The 16,915-nt window shown below is 44.0% G+C and overlaps 4 protein-coding genes across 5 annotated transcripts in view; 1 reads left to right on the top strand and 3 right to left on the bottom strand.

The window, feature by feature from the left end:
* Window positions 1-1,224, bottom strand: part of cpne1 (copine I) — a gene marked incomplete in the record, with an annotated part of 20,217 nt that extends 18,993 nt beyond the window's left edge. Inside the window, 1 exon segment of the mRNA XM_036215296.1 lies at window positions 1,158-1,224.
* rbm12 (RNA binding motif protein 12) overlaps window positions 1-1,612 on the bottom strand; it is an 11,807-nt gene extending 10,195 nt beyond the window's left edge. Inside the window, exon 1 of the mRNA XM_036215289.1 lies at window positions 1,324-1,612. The gene's annotated coding sequence lies outside the window, so the exon portion shown is untranslated. The remainder of the gene's footprint in view (window positions 1-1,323) is intronic.
* A 1,264-nt stretch (window positions 1,613-2,876) lies between these two features.
* nfs1 (NFS1 cysteine desulfurase) lies at window positions 2,877-10,571 on the bottom strand. The gene is made up of 13 exons (XM_024262881.2): window positions 10,256-10,571; window positions 9,839-9,915; window positions 9,498-9,614; window positions 7,905-7,988; window positions 7,673-7,825; window positions 7,499-7,592; window positions 7,275-7,409; window positions 6,821-6,978; window positions 6,645-6,750; window positions 6,436-6,517; window positions 6,282-6,365; window positions 4,553-4,642; window positions 2,877-4,221 (listed from the first exon to the last, which is right to left on the bottom strand). Exons 1-13 carry the CDS (start codon window positions 10,359-10,361, stop codon window positions 4,158-4,160), a joined length of 1,350 nt encoding a protein of 449 aa, XP_024118649.1. The 5' UTR covers window positions 10,362-10,571; the 3' UTR covers window positions 2,877-4,157.
* Window positions 10,572-14,815: 4,244 nt separating this feature from the next.
* The window catches only part of lg2h6orf89 (linkage group 2 C6orf89 homolog), a 3,521-nt gene continuing 1,421 nt past the window's right edge, over window positions 14,816-16,915 (top strand). The window contains exons 1-5 of one of the 2 annotated variants that reach the window (XM_024262826.2): window positions 14,816-14,994; window positions 15,624-15,870; window positions 16,021-16,186; window positions 16,271-16,419; window positions 16,582-16,733. In XM_024262826.2, the coding sequence (XP_024118594.1) occupies window positions 15,682-15,870; window positions 16,021-16,186; window positions 16,271-16,419; window positions 16,582-16,733 (656 nt within the window). In that variant the 5' untranslated portion in view covers window positions 14,816-14,994; window positions 15,624-15,681. Of the gene's footprint in view, window positions 14,995-15,024; window positions 15,046-15,623; window positions 15,871-16,020; window positions 16,187-16,270; window positions 16,420-16,581; window positions 16,734-16,915 lie in introns of those variants that run through there. The other variant, XM_024262827.2, reaches the window with a different exon arrangement.

Genomic DNA, 16,915 nt, shown 5'->3' with positions numbered 1-16,915 from the left:
CATTGGTTTTGTGATTAGTCAGTTTAAATTACATATAAATGTATTTCAAAATAGAAAAAGTAAATGGTAACATGGTGAATTAAAGCAGCAAATTATTTCAAAGAAAAAGTAAACAAAAAAGAACATTCAGAGAAAATGAATCAGATGTTTAAGAGGAAGACCCGAAGTGAAGATGAAGATGAGCAGACCAAATGTTCTAAAGGAGAGGATGAAGAGAGTAAAGGGGAGATGCAAGTTGCACGGAAAACGGATATCGAAAACCAGCCTCGATAAGTGATTATGCGCTCAACCTTAAAAAAAACATAAAAGGTATTTAGTTTTAACACGGTAAGCTCAGATTTTGGGGAAATAAAGGGAGGGCTGGTGCATGAGATGGAATTGTAACTGTTACAATGTAAAGCTCGGTGCACCATTGCTGACAATGAAATAGCCCCCCTGATCCCCCCGTCCTCTGATTGGTTGATTTCCAAAGAGAGCTCCTCCTCCCTGACCCCTCCTCCCAGCAAGTTAGTTTTGGCACATATCTTTCGAATGGGGGTGTGTCAAAAGTCAGAAACGCGCTGAGACTCCCAAAGCAAATCTTTTTTCAACACAATCTTACAAGTTGTTTTTCCCCCCACAGCCTCAAATTAAATCTTGTGTGTGTGATTTTTCTTCACATATTTACACACAAGTTAAGGTTTTTGTCAAGCAACTTCCCACATTATATTCCACAAGTACACATTTCCTCACATGTTAAGCTTTTCCCGAAACTTCACATTCAACGTGTGTGTATTACTTGAGTTTGTATGTATCGGCACATATTTACCTTGATAGTACAAGTGACGTAAGCAGCAGGTCAACCACGTTTATTAAGGCGGTGTCTTCAAGAAAACTAACGGTTGTTGTTCATTTAGCATCCTGCATGCAGTCACTGCTCGGACGGTGGGGGCAGAATGTCGTTTCTACTCTCCCCCCGTATTCACAAAAAAATAAAGATCAGCTGCATTCACCCTCACCCCCAAAGCTGTTTTATGGATGGCGATTTGTTAGCCGCTAATACTAAAAGCATAAATGCATCCAATTTCTGAGCCAAAACGTTTACTAGAGATCCGCTCAGTATCCAGACCACCGACCGGAACAATTAGTCTATTAGACATAATCCACAATTCACTAACCGACAAAAACTCCACGCAAAGCAAGCCTGGTTCAGAAAGCGGCCTAGCTTGATCTGCTTTGTGTGTTGAGAAGGAAAATCTGAGAACCGGAAGTGCACTCTCTACACATCCGGCCGCCTTCGGCTTGAAGTTCTAACGGAGCAGCCTCTCTCTGATGAATTCTTACCGAGAAATTTGTCAGTTTTTACACTGAAGATTAATGCAAACACTGCCGTCTTCTCTTCCCCTCTGCAAGCAGCGGCCACCGCACGAAATGTCGGCACAAACCTCGCGATAACAAACGGGATCCCACGAAAGGTTCCAAACTGTCGCAACAGCGACCTCTGTTGGAATAATAGCACATTAAATGAGTTCAGGTTGGGACCGTCACATTACGATGGTAAATCTGCGTACAGTACAATACAAAATACTGTATGAGAGTGTAAATAAACTCAATCCTGATCCCTTTTATTAGAAATGCACATTATAGTGTCTCTCCAAATCCGATTATCTTCTGATCTGCTTTCAGTGTTCTCAGTGGTCTTTAATTTTGATGATACTGTTTTATTGGGGTCAAATCTGAAACTATAAAACAAATAAAACAATAAAAAAATGTTGGTGTTTGTCCAAAATAAATAAATAAATAAATAAAATGACATTTTTTTTGCTATTCTAAAGCAGATTTAATTATTTTTAACTTTAAATGTTCAATGTTTTAAAACTCCAAATTTTAAAACTTTTTTTCAGTCTCAATTCTTTTTCTTTTTTTTTCATTTTCGAATCTGAAAATTTCAGTTTCAAAACTTAAAGTTTTTCCCTCATTGATTTTGAACGGTCCTTCATGTCAGCACCGTCCCAACGAACCACAATGGGGCCAAAAGTTTTGAAACTGAAATTTTCAGATACGAAAACAAACAAACAAACAAAAAAAAGAGTTGAGATTGAAAAAAGAAGTTTTGAAATTGAAATTTTGAGTTTTGAAACCAAAAAAACAGAACATTTGAAGCTGAAAATATTTAAGCTTGTTTTAGAATAGCAAAACTTTTTGGACCTTTTACCTTTTTTTTTTTTTTTTTTTGGCCAAACACCAATATTTTTTTTTTTAATTAGTTTTATTTGTATTTTAAATAATATTCGCCCCAATTTAGCCCCATTTTTCTGGACAAAAAGTTGTTTACTAGAACATAGTTCCTGCAGAACCGCAGGAGTTCAGTAGGAACTCACCCGAATTGTGGGCGGGACCATTGGAGAGGAGGAACACTCCCTGACAGAGCAGGACACATGTGGCCCTCGCTGCCTTACGTCACAAATTTGATTTTTTTTAAAAACAGCATTGGTAACAACTTATAAGATTCCTTAACAAGCTTTATTAAAACATTAGCAAATGTTGTGTTTATAAGGTGTTAGTAAGACATTTATCAGTAAAATAAGCCAACTATGGTTTAACACAATAAGACTTATTAAAAGTGAGACCATTGTCTACAAAGGCCATATTAATAAACTGCTTACAAGCTTAAGAAATGTATTAACTATTTTTGTCAACATTATATTGAGTGTTTTGCAGCACCCGTGATTTACATTGGAGAGCGTGTTTAACTAAAACTGTTTTCCAGAACTGAAACTGTTCGGCATTGTACTGCAGCTTCTTAAGAAGGTGTTTAATATTTCAGAGACGTGTAGACTCTTCCTGGCTGATTCCATGACGTAGTGTGTACAGAAACAATCAACTGGACTCAGGAGATCCTTTATTGAAAACCTTTATTATGTGAGACGATTCTGGAAGTAGAGCAACTTTCTCTAAGCCCTGTCTGTAGATGAGCAGATCAACCCAAGGTCCAGCTTGTTGGGTTTCAGCTGCAGACAGATGGAAGGTGGTACAGCATGGTCATCTGTTTCTTTGGAGGGACTCTGTTCCACGTCACTCAAACTGTCCTTCCTCTCTTGTACTTTCCTGTTCTTAAATGAAGGGTTTGAATCCTTCAGGTGGAGTTTCTGCAGAATCCTCTCCACCTGATGTTGACAGTGGCCTGGTTTCACCCTCACTGCAGTGGTTAGAAAACAGCACTTTACTGCTGGTAGCTCAGGATTTTGTCTTTGGGGAGAACCAAGTTCTGTCTCCAAGTGTCAGAAGGATTGAAACGGACCAGAACGTGGTGCTGGCTAAAAATCATTCAGCTTCTCAAACAGAGATGTATGGGAGCAGAGAGGGAGCAGATCTCCAGGTTCTGTTGTTCCCGGTTCTTTCTGGGCTTGTGGGATGCACTACTATTCCAAAAATCAGACACTTGTCCACTCCTTTGAACGAACCCACTCTAAGCTTGTGTTGTGTAAAAGAAGACTTCTAGATTTGGTTTGTTTGTTGCATTTGGAAAAAAAACATTTAAAGTCATAAATGAACCCAACAAACCCCATGACCTCTATTCAGAGTCCATCTGTAACACATTCATCTACATCTGCATTGACAAAAGCAATAAACAGGTCTCCACTGTTGCATAGCAAGTGTCCCACCCCCCACTTCTAAAGGACTGAGTTTGGAAAAAATGTGAAAATCATTGGTTTGGATGACAGCTGAGAATGTCATAAAGCAAGTCAAGGAGAAAGGGCTGTGGAGTGGCGGACGGACAGGTCTCTGACTGTAAGACACTGAATGAAGGGAGGAGGACAGAATCACATCAGCCAGAAACAGACTCTGTTTTCACTTCAGCAGATTCTTCTGACCCTGACCCGTCCCAAAAAAAATTAAAGAGAAGTGTTTTCAGTTCCCACAGCGCTGCAGCAAATAGAACTTGGTCCAAACTGTCTGACAAAGTGAGATTCTTCGACTGTGAAAACCCCAAAATGGCCCAGAAGGGGGTGGTGGTGGGGGTCCAAACAGCCTTCAGCTGCTCATATCACTCTGAATGCAGGGAGGGGGGGCACAGCAAGTAGCCCTCAAGTGGGACAGGAAGTTTGTGCGTGTTTGTTTACAGCAGGAAACTGAAGCTTTTCCACTGTTGGGATGAAGACAGGAAGTGGGAGGAGCTAGTGCTGAGTCCACTTGATGCTCTTGAGGTCTACGCCTTCTTGAACCATCTCCCACAGAGGACTGAAAGACAGAAAACAGAGAAAATGAAGTAGAAATGGGTGGAGGAGCTGCTCCAGGTTCACCAGTGAAACTGAATTCCCCGTCATCAAGTTTGAGTAAGACACTTCCGTCGTCTTCATGGAGACGTTTTAGATGGGAGACGTTTCCATCGTCTGATGGGAGACGTTTCCATCAACTGTTTGGAGACTTTCTATGGTCTGATTAGAGACTTTTCTATCGTCTGATGTCTTCATGGTCACTAAGGCTTTTCACAAATGAACATTTCCAGCAAGGACAAAAGGTTTTTAACATTTCTCAATTCAGAAGAAAGGCTTCCTCCAGCTGAGCCCACCTCATTTCTCGGAGTCTGCGGACCTGCTGGATGCATTTCTCTGCCGTGTAGTCCACCTCCTCCTCAGTGGTGAATCGTCCAATTCCAAACCTGTAACACAGGACACCATCAGCTGGAGTGACAGGAGGCAGATGAAAGTCAGTCTGGCTAATTGTAACAGGGTAAGCTGAGGGCCCCCCATCATAGCAGCTGTCATTGAGTCCATCAAACCCGAAGTTTGGTTCTCATGGTAGCTTTGATTGGGCCAACCCATCGTACAGGTGCCCCACAGCACCAATCCCTGGAGTCCAGACAGAACTGGGTTCCATGAGGACGAGCCTTTTCCATAGTGACATAAGTGTGTTGGCATCCCTGAACACTGACAGTAAAAGGAGAGGGAGACGAGACGACCCCCTTCAGTCAGAACACCCCAACGGCTGTGAGCCAACCCCAAGATGAACATGGAGATCCTATATCATCCAGGTCCGGTTACCACAGAACTCTGTTCTTCAGAACCACAAGAGTGAAGAACTGAGAAGACCCAGAACTCGGGGTGTACGGATCACAGGCCACATTTGGCACACGTGTACTGTGGACCACCCCAACCTCCACCTCCGCGTGCGTACTCACCTCGCACTGGCATCATTTAAATCGATTGTTCGTTCACATCAAATTCAAGTACATCGTCTTTGTTTCAACAAGCACCAAAGTAGCTGCTTGATGGTTATCCAAAAGTATGATAACTTGGAGCTCAAGGCTGCGTGTGGGAGGAGCTTTCGTCAAAAATATTATAAGTTTAATTTTAACCGTTTTATTTGTTGACATACACACACACACACACCAACATATATATATACAGTGGTGGACAAAAGTGTTGGTACCCCTCAGTTAAAGAAGGGCAAACCCGCAATTCTCACTGAAATCACTTGAAACTTACGAAAGTAACAATAAATACATTTTTTTGAAAATGAAACAATCAAAATCAGCCATACATTTAGAATTGCTGATTAACATAATTATTAAAAAAAACAAACTAATGAAACAGGCCTGGACAAAAATGATGGTACCTCAATGAAAGATTGAAAACTATCTGACCAGAGTGACATGATTAACTCAGGTGTGTCCTTTAATTGACATCACAGGTGTTTTATTTATTGTTACTTTTGTACGTGATTTCAGTGAGAATTGTGGGTTTGTCCTTCTTTAACGGAGGGGTAACAACACTTTTGTACACGTCTGTATATATATATATATATATATATATATATATATATATATATATATATATATATATATATATATATATGTATGAGGTACTTTAAAGGTTAATTAAATATGTGTTTTGAAGCTTTTTTTAGGCTTTTATCGTGTTGTTTTTTGCAGTGGTTTTATACTTTTTACCGAAGAACAGAACTCTCAAAAATTCTGAAGAGCAGAACCCTGAAGAGCAGAACCCTGAAGAGCAGAACCCCGAAGAACAGAACCCTGAAGAGCAGAACCCTGAAGAGCAGAACCCTGAAGAACAGAACCCTGAAGAGCAGAACCCTGAAGAGCAGAACCCTGAAGAACAGAACCCTGAAGAGCAGAAGCCTGAAGAGCAGAACCCTGAAGAGCAGAACCCTGAAGAGCAGAACCCTGAAGAGCAGAACCCTGAAGAACAGAACCCTGAAGAGCAGAACCCTGAAGAACAGAACCCTGAAGAACAGAACCCTGAAGAACAGAACCCTGCACCGACGTTGGTCAGCCGTACCTGATGGAGGAGTGTGCCAGGTCTTCATCCGTGCCGATGGCCCTGAGAACGTAGGACGGCTCCAGAGACGCAGAGGTGCAGGCGCTGCACAGAAACACACTTGTTGATGTGGAAGTGGAGAAGCACTGAAAGTTGTCCAAAGCTTCAGTCTGACCTTCCAGATGACAGAGCAACGTCCTTCAGAGCCATCAACAGACTCTCTCCCTCCACATAAGCAAAGGACAGGTTGATGCAACCTGCAGACACCAGACAGTCTGTGAAATTGCCAGCAGAATCTCCGCTCTGATGATGTTCGTCTACAGAAGCTCTCTGAGCAACAGTTCTGTAGTGAACATCTCAAACATCACACTAGAGTCAGGTTACCGGGGTAACGCTGCTCCAGATCTCCATTCATGACGACATCCGGAATCTCTGACAGGATCTTCTGGATAAAACGATCCGCCAGCATGGAGACCCTGTAATGATCATACTACACGCAGACACACTCTCTCTCAGGTCTGTTGTCTCCGCCTGCATCTCCATCTTTCCCGTCTCTTTACCTCCATCTCGGTTCTGGCGATGCTGCAGGCGGCTCCCAGACCCACAGCCAGTGGCGTTGGGACGGTCCCGGAGCGCAGACCCCTCTCCTGCCCACCGCCATTCTGTAGCGGCTCCAAACGCACTCGAGGCCGCCGGCGCACGTACAGGGCCCCCACTCCTGGAAACATGCAGGAAAGTGGCCTTGTGTAGAGTGTCCGCTCTGAGACTGATAGATTGTGAGTTCAAATCCAGGCGTCCTCCCAAACACTCTGGTTCCTGAGGGCGACTGTGTCTGCAGCTCACCGCTCAAAAGTGGAGAATAAAAAGTCAAACTTCGGTGGGTCACAGCTGATGAACTTTAACCTTAACTTGCTCTGCCGGAGGAAACCGAACCCAAACTTCCTTCAGAAACCAAACCTCTTCAGAACCCAAAGCTCTTCAGAAAATAAAACCTCCTCTTGATAAAGAACAAACCTTTGGGTCCGTAGATCTTGTGAGCGCTGATGGACATCAGATCCACCTTCCAGTCGTTGACATCGACGGGAATCTTCCCGACCGCCTGGGCAGCATCGGTGTGGAAGAAGACGCCTTTGGAGCGGCAGATCTGCCCTGTGAGCATTTCATCAGACCTTCAGCAAAGACCACCAGACTGGTTTAGAAAAGCAGTCACTTCATCACACGGCTGCTGCCATGGTTACCGATGTCCTTGATGGGCTGCTTGACTCCGATCTCATTGTTGACGGTCATCACGGACACCAGACAGGTGTCGGGGCGGATGCAGGCCTCCAGCATCTGCAGAAGACACAGACATTGATGGTGAAGAACCCTTCTGTAGAGGAGAACCACGGTCTCCAAACGGTCTTCCTGTGCACCTCCAAGTCCAGCAGTCCGTTCTTCTGAACTGGCAGGTAGGTGATGTTGAATCCCTCTGCCTCCAGAACGCGACAGGAGTCCAGGACACATTTGTGTTCTGTCTGCGTGGTGATGACATGGCGCTTCTTGGCTTGGTAGAACCTGGCCACGCCCTGCATGTGAAGCAGAAGATGAAAGCACAGTCTGTTCCTGTGGTAGAACCTGAGAAGGTGAAGGAGCAGAAGAAGGAACCTTGATGGCCATGTTGTTGGACTCGGTGGCTCCGCTGGTGAAGACGATTTCTCTGGGGTCAGCTCCGATCAGGTCGGCGACCTGCTGCTCAGGGAAAGTTCACAGTCAGCAGAACGCATCAGGGCCGTTCCATACAGACATTTCTGCTCCTCTGGTCAGGGTTTCTTACTTTCTACACTCTAAAGCACACATGTCAAAGTCAAGCCCGGGGGCCGGATCCGGCCCTTCAGGTTATTCTATCCGGCCCTCCAGATTATTTGATTTTATTGTTATTAATGGCCCAATGTTATCTTACGCTTATTTCTAACTTGTATAATTTTGACAAAATATATTTTTATGGAGAGTAAAACATTGAAAGTTATTTTAGGTTTAAGTTGATTTATTCTGGAATAATATTCTTGCCTTTTTATTATTCATAATTATATTAAAAAGTTACAATTTTAAAGTTTTAAAAATGTGGCATTCTGTGAGATTTTTGGACTATTTTGGAGTTTAGCGAATATTTCAGGTACATGCTAGCTGTTTTAGCTAATTTAGGGTTTTTACAGTTTCTTAGGATATTTTGAAGTTGAACTATCTCTTAAGTTACAAACTTGCTGTTTTGGCTAATCTACGTTTTTTAGGCTAATTTGGCATTTAGCCAATATTTTAGCTGGTTTATCAGCTTTAGAGTTTTCAGCTATCAGCTTCAGCATTTTTAGCTATCAGCTTCAGCGATTTCAGCCATCAATTTCAGCATCTTCAGGAGCCAAATTCAGCTTACAGCATTCATAATAGCATTATTGCAGGTAATGCTATATATCTAGTTCATATTTATGTTAAAAGTTATGGTTTTAAAGTTTAAAAATTTTGTTTTAGAGTGTTCAATAAATGTTTATCCTGTTTGAGCTACGGTGTGTTTTGGATTTTTGCTCCTTATGCGATTCAGTTTGACACTCCTGTTCGAAAGACTCACACAGACACTAAACATATCAGGTGAGAAAAGATGCAAATTTAGCTTTAGGACAGTGGAGCGCGGGGCTGCACGGTGGCGCAGTGGATAGCGCTCTTGCCTCACAGCGAGAAGGCCCCGGTTCGAATCCCGGCTGGGACCTTTCTGTGTGGAGTTTGCATGTTCTCCCCGTGCATGCGTGGGTTTTCACCGGGGACTCCGGCTTCCTCCCACCGTCCAAAAACATGCTTCATAGGTTAATTGGTGACTCTAAATTGCCCCTAGGTGTGAATGTGAGAGTGAATGTGTGTGTTATTGAGGCCCTGGGACAGACTGGAGACCTGTCCAGGGTGTACCCCGCCTTCACCCATCAGCAGCCGGGTTAGGCTCCGGCACCCCCGCGACCCCGAAAGGGAAGAAGCGGTCAAGAAAATAGATGGATGGACAGTGGAGCGCCACCTGAAGGTGGTGTGCTGTACTGCTTTGAGTCCAATAGGCTTATGAAAAGAACAATTGAAAAAACAAAAGTATCGTCATTTCCTCAGAGACGGTTGCCTGATCTGAACCATGAGGTTCTGTTTGATATTTTTCCTCTGGAAGGTCCAGAAACACTCAAATGTTTCTCAGATCTTCACTTCCTGTGGGTTTGACCATCTCACTACCTGTCTGGCGTTCTCCATGGCGGTCTCACTCTCCCAGCCGTAGGCGTGCGTCCTTGAGTGAGGGTTCCCATAATAGTTCACCTGATATGGTAACATGGCGTCCAGAACCCGGGGATCCTAAAGCGGAGCAGAGAGAGCTTTCAGAGAAAAATCTAAGTCTGCAGACGACAGGAAACAGAGCCGGTCCAGACAAACAGAACCCCGGGGATGACCTGGGCGCCTCATTCAGGTGAGGAGAGGATGCTGGGAAAATTTGATGCAATAAGATGAAAGATTGTGGGAACTGGGGTGGGCAGGCACGTGGGTTACTGACAGGGGGGTGTGGTGGGAGGTGGCCTTACCATGGGGGTGGTGGCCTGGAAGTCCATGTAGAGGGGGCGGAGCTCGTTCTTCCCCAGGTCATGTTTCTTGATTAGCTCTGCAGCACAAACACCAGGAAAGAGAACCCAAGTCGGCATAGACGTCACTCCAGGTCACTAGTCAGGTTTTTTGTCCGCAAACTCCGTATATACCAACATACACACAGATTCACATACACACAGACCCCCCCCCCACACACACACACACACACACACACACCCACACACACACAAACACACACCCCCACACACACATTCACACGCGTAAGCACACCCACATGCACACATACAAACATAGACATAAACACACACATACACACACCCCCCGTCTGAAGGTTCCCGTTAAAGTGCGTCATTTCGGGATTAGCTCGTGCTAGCTGTTGGGCGGCTCGGCGTTACCTCTCCGAGGGGCACCGCCGGCCGAGCGCTGGGAGCCCTGCAGGAGAGAGAGCCACGAGGCGGGCCTCAGCAGCCGACAGGACGCGGTCCTGCCCGGGGACATCATCTGACCGGAGGGCGGCCTTCCGCCGGACGCTCCGGTACCACCGCCGTGCAGAGCGCGAGCGAACCACCGGCGGAGACTTCCGGTCACCGCCAAAAATCCACGAGGGTCTTTCTGTTCGCTTCAGGACACCAACCGAGCACGAGCGCGTTCACTGCCAGAGCCGCGCGGTGCTGTCATCTACAGAGACGGTCACCGTCACTGCGTGAAACTGAACTAGTACTTCCGGTTTGGACTTTCAAAGTAAAGTCAGCACGCCCATTTCTTCCTCTGCAGTCACCATCAAAGCGGGAACACAAGGGTTTAATATTGCAGGTAACGCCTGCACAGTGGTGTAGTGGTTAGCACCGGGTCGTGGTCCGATTCCCAGCTGGATCCTCTCTGTGTGTAGTTCGCATGTTCTCCGGGTTCCTCCCACCGTCAACAAACATTACTCAGAGGTTCTCTGGGGATTCTAAAATGTATCGGTGTAGATATGTGTGTGAGAGACTGACGACCTGTCCAGGGTGACACACCCCTTTGCCCAGTAGTTACTGGATAGGCTCCAGCAACCCCGTCACCTTCAGCAGGTTTAGAAGATGAACAGAATATTACTTTTTTCTGCATGACAGACATGTCATCCATCACTGATCAGTTTGTACTTTAAAACATACTATAAATTGATTAAAATAATATTTATAACTTTATAATCTGTCTGTTGTGGTCACACCGACATTTCAAAATGAATATTTGTTTATGAATTTCTAAAAATACTGTTAATTTCTTACTTGGTCATTTCCGTGTAAATGCTGGCAGCTTCACATGTTTGGATCTTGTTGCACAACAACACAAAAAATGGGTGGGACTTCCTGAAACCAAATCTCACCTAATTGGACAGATGGGACTGTTGATTGGCACCCTGAAAGTTGTTACAAAAGTCGGTCATTTCTGTGTCTTTTCAATGTTTCAGTAAAAGGAGTTTAAGTTTGATTTTTTTAATCATTAAAATATATTTGAATCTTTATGGATTTGATTCAACAGAAGAATGTGACCTCCTATAACAAAGGTCACACACACTGGACACTGATCTGAACCATCTTAGACTGCTAATTGTTGCAGTTTGTGAAGTTCCTTTAGGATCCACAGGAGAACGGTGTCTAAATCCTAAATGTCAGAATATTCAAGCCAGTCTCTATCTCTATAATGGTAAAGCACATTGGTGCCCTGATAGAGTTTGTAAAGTATTACTGCATATAAATAAAGTTTCATTTCATCTGATGAGTCAGAATTTCCTGGATAAGGATTCTCCACTAAAGCTAGAAAATATTAAAGCAAAAGTGTTTCTAGCAGGACGAATGGACCAACTTTAGAACCCATAAGGAGCAGAGGCAGAGCAGTTGAGCTTAGTTGTCCTTTAATTGGAGGCTCCCATATTTAGTTCCTGTCTATGAGTTGAAGTGTCCTTGAGCAATACACTGAACTCCACAGCTTTGCTGCCTTCAATTTGGGATTGTGTGTGTGTCTTTGTGTTTGTTTTCACCTGTGAGGACTTCAACCTGACTAAACACACACGGGGGACTTGTCGCATGGTGGGGACTTGAGTTGAAAATCCATTCTGATTGGTCCAGAACAGTGTGTAGACACCCCCTGTAAGGTTTTTTCAACGTCCCAAGGAGAACCATTTAAGGAAAAAGAAAGTGTGTGTGTATAGAGGCACTCCAAGTGGTATTGCTGCCCCCCCCCCCCCCAAGCAAGGTGTGCATAGCATTTCCTCACTCACTACTGACCCCTATTGGCCACTCAAAGTATTATAGGTTGACATGCATTTTAATTAGGGCTGTGAATGTTGATGTGTTACGCGCGCAATTAATAGCACATAATTCGTTAATATGTATTTACGACCTCAGGTGTCCTGAGATCAATGTAATAAAACTCTGTCTAAAATAGACAAACTTTTTTAATATTCTGATTGAGAGTTTATTAAAATAAAGAGATAATATGGCATTTATTTGTAGTTTTTGGACAAAACCAATCTTTTATTTTAATAAATAAGGTGAAAGTCCATCTGACGGCTGTAATGCTGAGCAGCAGCAGTGCACTTATCGGGTGGACTTTAGACCAGTGGTCCCCCAACCACCGGGCTGCAGTCAGAATTGTTCTCAGAGTTCTTATGCACATTTGTCTGTCTGGAGCAGGGGTGTCCAGAGTTTGCAAAAAGGGTCAGATCTGATGATGTGAAAATGTTTAAGGGCCAACCATTCAGGATGCATTCCTTGAACTGTTTTAATAACACTAAATACAAATGAATATTTTATTGCAATGGCCTATTTCTTTACTGTTAGGTTCAAACAACCTGAAACATTTCTCTGAAAGGAAGACAAGAGAGGGGTCAGTTCTTAAATCAGATTTCACTTGCACAAGGAGAACAGACAGAGAATGTTCAAACCAGTCTCCACCCGCTCTGAAGATCTTAGTTCAGGGTTTCCATATTTATAACCTTTCAGGGGCGGTCTTAGTTATATTTACATTTGCTGCTCTCAAGGTGTGGAAGGAAAAACAGCCTCAGACTCTTTCTAATATCATTAATGTCATAGTTCAATGCAATAGGTCTGCGTCAGCATCTTTGAGTATCTGTAATGTGTCAGCCTCCAGACACCCTTCAGCTTAGGATGACTGCAACCTTCCAGACACCGGCTGAGCACGACCTAAAATGAGCAGAAAGAGAAAAGAGGTTAAAATCATACAAAGCAAATATGGGAGAAATGTATGTACAACCCTATTAAGTCGCAGTACATGCTGGGAAACGTGATGCAATTCCAGCAGGCTAGCAGAGCCAGCAGAGCAGTAGATCCTTTTCACGTGACGTCACACAGAGTCGCTTCCGGTTTATTTTGTTTAGAAAGACAAAGGTGACTGCTGAACGCTGTTTAAAGCAGTTTTACGAAATTAACTAAATGTAACCGAAACAATTGCTAACAACTGCGGCTATGTAATAGTTGTTGTTTGATAAAATGTTCGAATCACAAAAAAACATTTTTTAAGCCTAATGAAATGTAACTAAAAGTTAGAATCTGCAAAAGCAAGAATCGAACCAGAGATAAATGATAACAAGTTGAGCGAACTTCCTCTACGCCACTGACAAACATAACTGTGCCAAGCTGCTGCAGGCCGGGAACTAACTACAAGAACTTTCAGGACACAATTTCCCACAATGCATTGTTTTGTAGTGGGTGTGTGTATGTATATATATTTATATATATATTAGTAAATCGAATTAGCTCACAAAGCTAAAGACCAATAGCTTTATGCTAATATTCAATAGAATCCCATAGGACAGCTAATACTAACACTCGGTTGATCTAAAAAATAAATTGCTGACTAAATGAACATCCTTATTTACTTACAGGCATTAATTTTCCAAAGTCTTTTAAGGAAATACTTTTTAAAGTAACTATTTGTGGTCTAAAACTTCGTTTTTTTCCATAGACTTAATATATAATTATTTTATTATATAATTTTTTTCCCTCATATTGTTGTCTTCTTCTTGAATTTAGTGTAATGCTATATTGTGATCACCACCTAGTGTCCAAACTGAAACGCCCTCCAGGAGAAGCAGAACAATTTTTACAATGTTAATGATCTGAACATTTTAGTTAGAACTTCTCCTTTAGATAATCCATGTAACACTGGATGATACTAACAATCTCATTATTTCACTGATACATTTTCAGTATGGGAACTGGATCAGATAAATATGAATATACTCAAATTAAAGAACAGATTTTAATGTATTTCTAAACAAATGTGTATACATTTTTAAACTTAAAATTGAATTGAAGAATCGAAAGAATCAAAATAAACCGGAATCCAATCGATTTAAGCACTTGTGAATCAAATCGTTTCTGGAAATCGTTTCTGGAAATAATAGGTAGGACTGATACCCAGTCCTACCTATTATAGAACTAGACAATCATCTCTGACGTCACCCAATGACTTCTAGAAATGAAGCCTCCCGGGCTCACACCACTAGCATTACAGCTCTGATGTGAGCGCCGCAGTCTTTTTACTTCTTAGTTAAGTTGAATGTCAACTTATTAAAGCTGGAGCTAATATTTGAGTTAGCCTTCTACTATACACAAGAATTTTTTCACTCTGAATTTTTTTAGAATTTCTGAACTATCGAAATTTTAAGTCTCGAAATTAAAAACACTGAAATTTTTAAGATAGGAAATATGTTTAGGAGCAAACAATTTTGCTGTTTAAAAAGCAAGGGTTAAAAAAAAGTTCAGGATAAAAATTCATAGGTTAAAAAAATTGCGGGAAAAAATCAGAGGTTAAAAAAAATCAGGGGGAAAAATCAGGGGTTAAAAAATTAGTGAAAAAAAAAATCAGAGGTTGAAAAAAATCTGAGTCTGATGGAACTAAAAAACTTCCATAAAAGTGTTACATGCTCATAATGTCTTTGATTCTGTCGCCTTCCTTACCAGCAGGTGTCGCTGCTGCTCCGGTCTTTCGCCGCGGCAGCAGTAGAGTTAGAAGAGTGGCGCAGCCGCGTCAGAGCAGAGCCTCGTAGTTCCTCAGATCAATCCAGAAATCGTTCTTTTGGAGCAGCTTTAAAGATGGGAGCGGCCGAGACATCTGCAGGTCTTCCCCTGAGGTCAGAGCGTCCGCCGCTTCCGGGGTTCCGTCGGCGGTTTCCGTCCTCTTGGTGTGTCGGAAGCTGTCAGAGATTAGCTAATCTGCAGTTTGAACTGAGCTCTGGTGTTTATGTCGCGCAAGGAAGTAGAACGTTACTCCGCTACTTTTGTCATTTAATACTCGCTTTGTGCTGTACTTGTGTTTTTTTACGCATTACTTTTCGTCCCCGGTCCTGTTCTGTTGTGTAAAGCTGATCTTTCTACGCAGTTACAGGAAGGAACGCGTTACATTAGCGCAGTAAAAGTATTTGTAGAGTTTAGGAGAAGATCGGATTCTTCTCTGATGAACCAGAATAAGGTTCTGCAGCAGAAGGTTCTGCTGGTGGACCCTCTGCTGGACCAAAGTGACAGAAACCGAGGAAACCAGGGTTCTGTGAGGTTCTGTTTGGCCTGCATGGATCCACCTGCAGGTCTGCCTGCTCCGGTTCTGCCTGCACTTCTTGCTGCTCATTACCTGGATCAAATGTGTTCAGTCAGTCATAACCGGGCAGACCGGGACCACATCCACTTGAAGTGATCGTTGTTGGAATTGGACAGAGTTTTCATCAGACTTCCACAGCAGGTTGTAAGGTTCTGGAGGTCTCCACAGGTGAGGCTTCGCCATGATCCAGCTGAAGACCGGGGACCGCCACTGAGAAGCTGGAGCCATGGGGACGACCACGAGCGAGCCGTGCATTTATGACAAACTCTCCGAGAGCATCGACATCCTCCGGCAGTCGGGCTACCGCTACGGCATGTCGGAGAGGGAGATCGAGAAGTTCATCAAGCAGGTCCTGGAGACCAACGAGCCCCGAAGAGAGCCCCCCCAGTTCCCCATCCTGAGAGCCACCATCAAGGTAAGGAAACAAACCTCCACACAATGATGACATCATCAAATCCACTCAGTCCATTCAGGATCTGATTCACCTGTTAAGCAGGTGAACGAAACCTGATCGTGTGACTACGACTCAGAAGCCGGTGTTTTGTTTTTCTGTCTGTCTGTGTAGTTCGTTCTGGCCGTGGTTCTCCTGCTCCTGCTGGTTCTGGCCTTCACCTACCCTCGGAGTCCCCCCCCATTGGGCCTGGTGGGTCTAGGTTGCTCTAACTGGTCTTCTCCTCTCAGCCACGTCCGTCTGCTCTCCTTACCCATCGCTAAGAAGTACAACCTGCAGGGTGAGCCCCGCGCCCAGCTGCTGTGTTCTCCTCATCTGGACCTTCTCCTCTGAAGACCATCATGTCTGACCTCATGTTCTGCAGGTTTCCATGAGTGGTGGAGTGCCGGATCTCTCAGGCAGAGTCCGGTCAACTGTTCTGGATGCGCTGACATTTCTTCGGTGCTGGAAGTCCCAGAGAGCCTCCGGGGGACGGTGACGCTGCGGCGGGGGCCCCAGCTCGTCCTGCTGAAGGTCTGACACCCCAACATCTGCCAGAATCTCATCTTCACGCTGATCAACTGGCATAGCCGGTTCTGATCAGCAGGCAGAATTGGTTCCCCATCAAACAGCAGTCATGGGAAACAACGTTTTGGATCTGGGGGGGGCTCATTCTGTCTGTGCTGCTGTCTGCAGGGGGGGGAGTCCCTGAGCATCCAGAGGCAGCAGCTAGAGGAGCTCTATCTGGCCCATTCAGGCTCCATGTCCGTCCTTCTGGAGGAGGAGGACGGACTGCAGAACCAGTATGCTGGACTCCCTGTAGGACCAGCCAACTTCACACTGCTTTGGTAAGTGTTCAGACTGAGGACTTTGTGATGAAAGTGATGGAGGTGATGGAGGTGATGACAGTTATGGAGGTGATGAAAGTGCTGGAGGTGATGAGGTGATGGAGATGATGGAGGTGCTGGAGGTGATGAGGTGATGGAGGTGATGAAGGTGATGAAGGTGATGGAAGTGATGGAGGTGATGG

This window comes from Oryzias melastigma, linkage group LG2, assembly GCF_002922805.2.
Source record: "Oryzias melastigma strain HK-1 linkage group LG2, ASM292280v2, whole genome shotgun sequence".
Classification (NCBI taxonomy): domain Eukaryota; kingdom Metazoa; phylum Chordata; class Actinopteri; order Beloniformes; family Adrianichthyidae; genus Oryzias; species Oryzias melastigma.
Note: the sequence above shows the minus strand (reverse complement) of the source record. Positions and strands in the feature narration are given on the sequence as shown.

Coding starts and splice junctions, on each gene's coding strand:
- nfs1 (XM_024262881.2), bottom strand. CDS start 10,361: ATGATGTCCCCGGGCAGGACCGCGTCCTGTCGGCTGCTGAGGCCCGCC. Junction 9,916..10,255: donor CGGCGGTGCCCCTCGGAGAG/GTAACGCCGAGC, acceptor TTTGTGCTGCAG/AGCTAATCAAGAAACATGAC. Junction 7,410..7,498: donor GCAGCCCATCAAGGACATCG/GTAACCATGGCA, acceptor AAATGCTCACAG/GGCAGATCTGCCGCTCCAAA.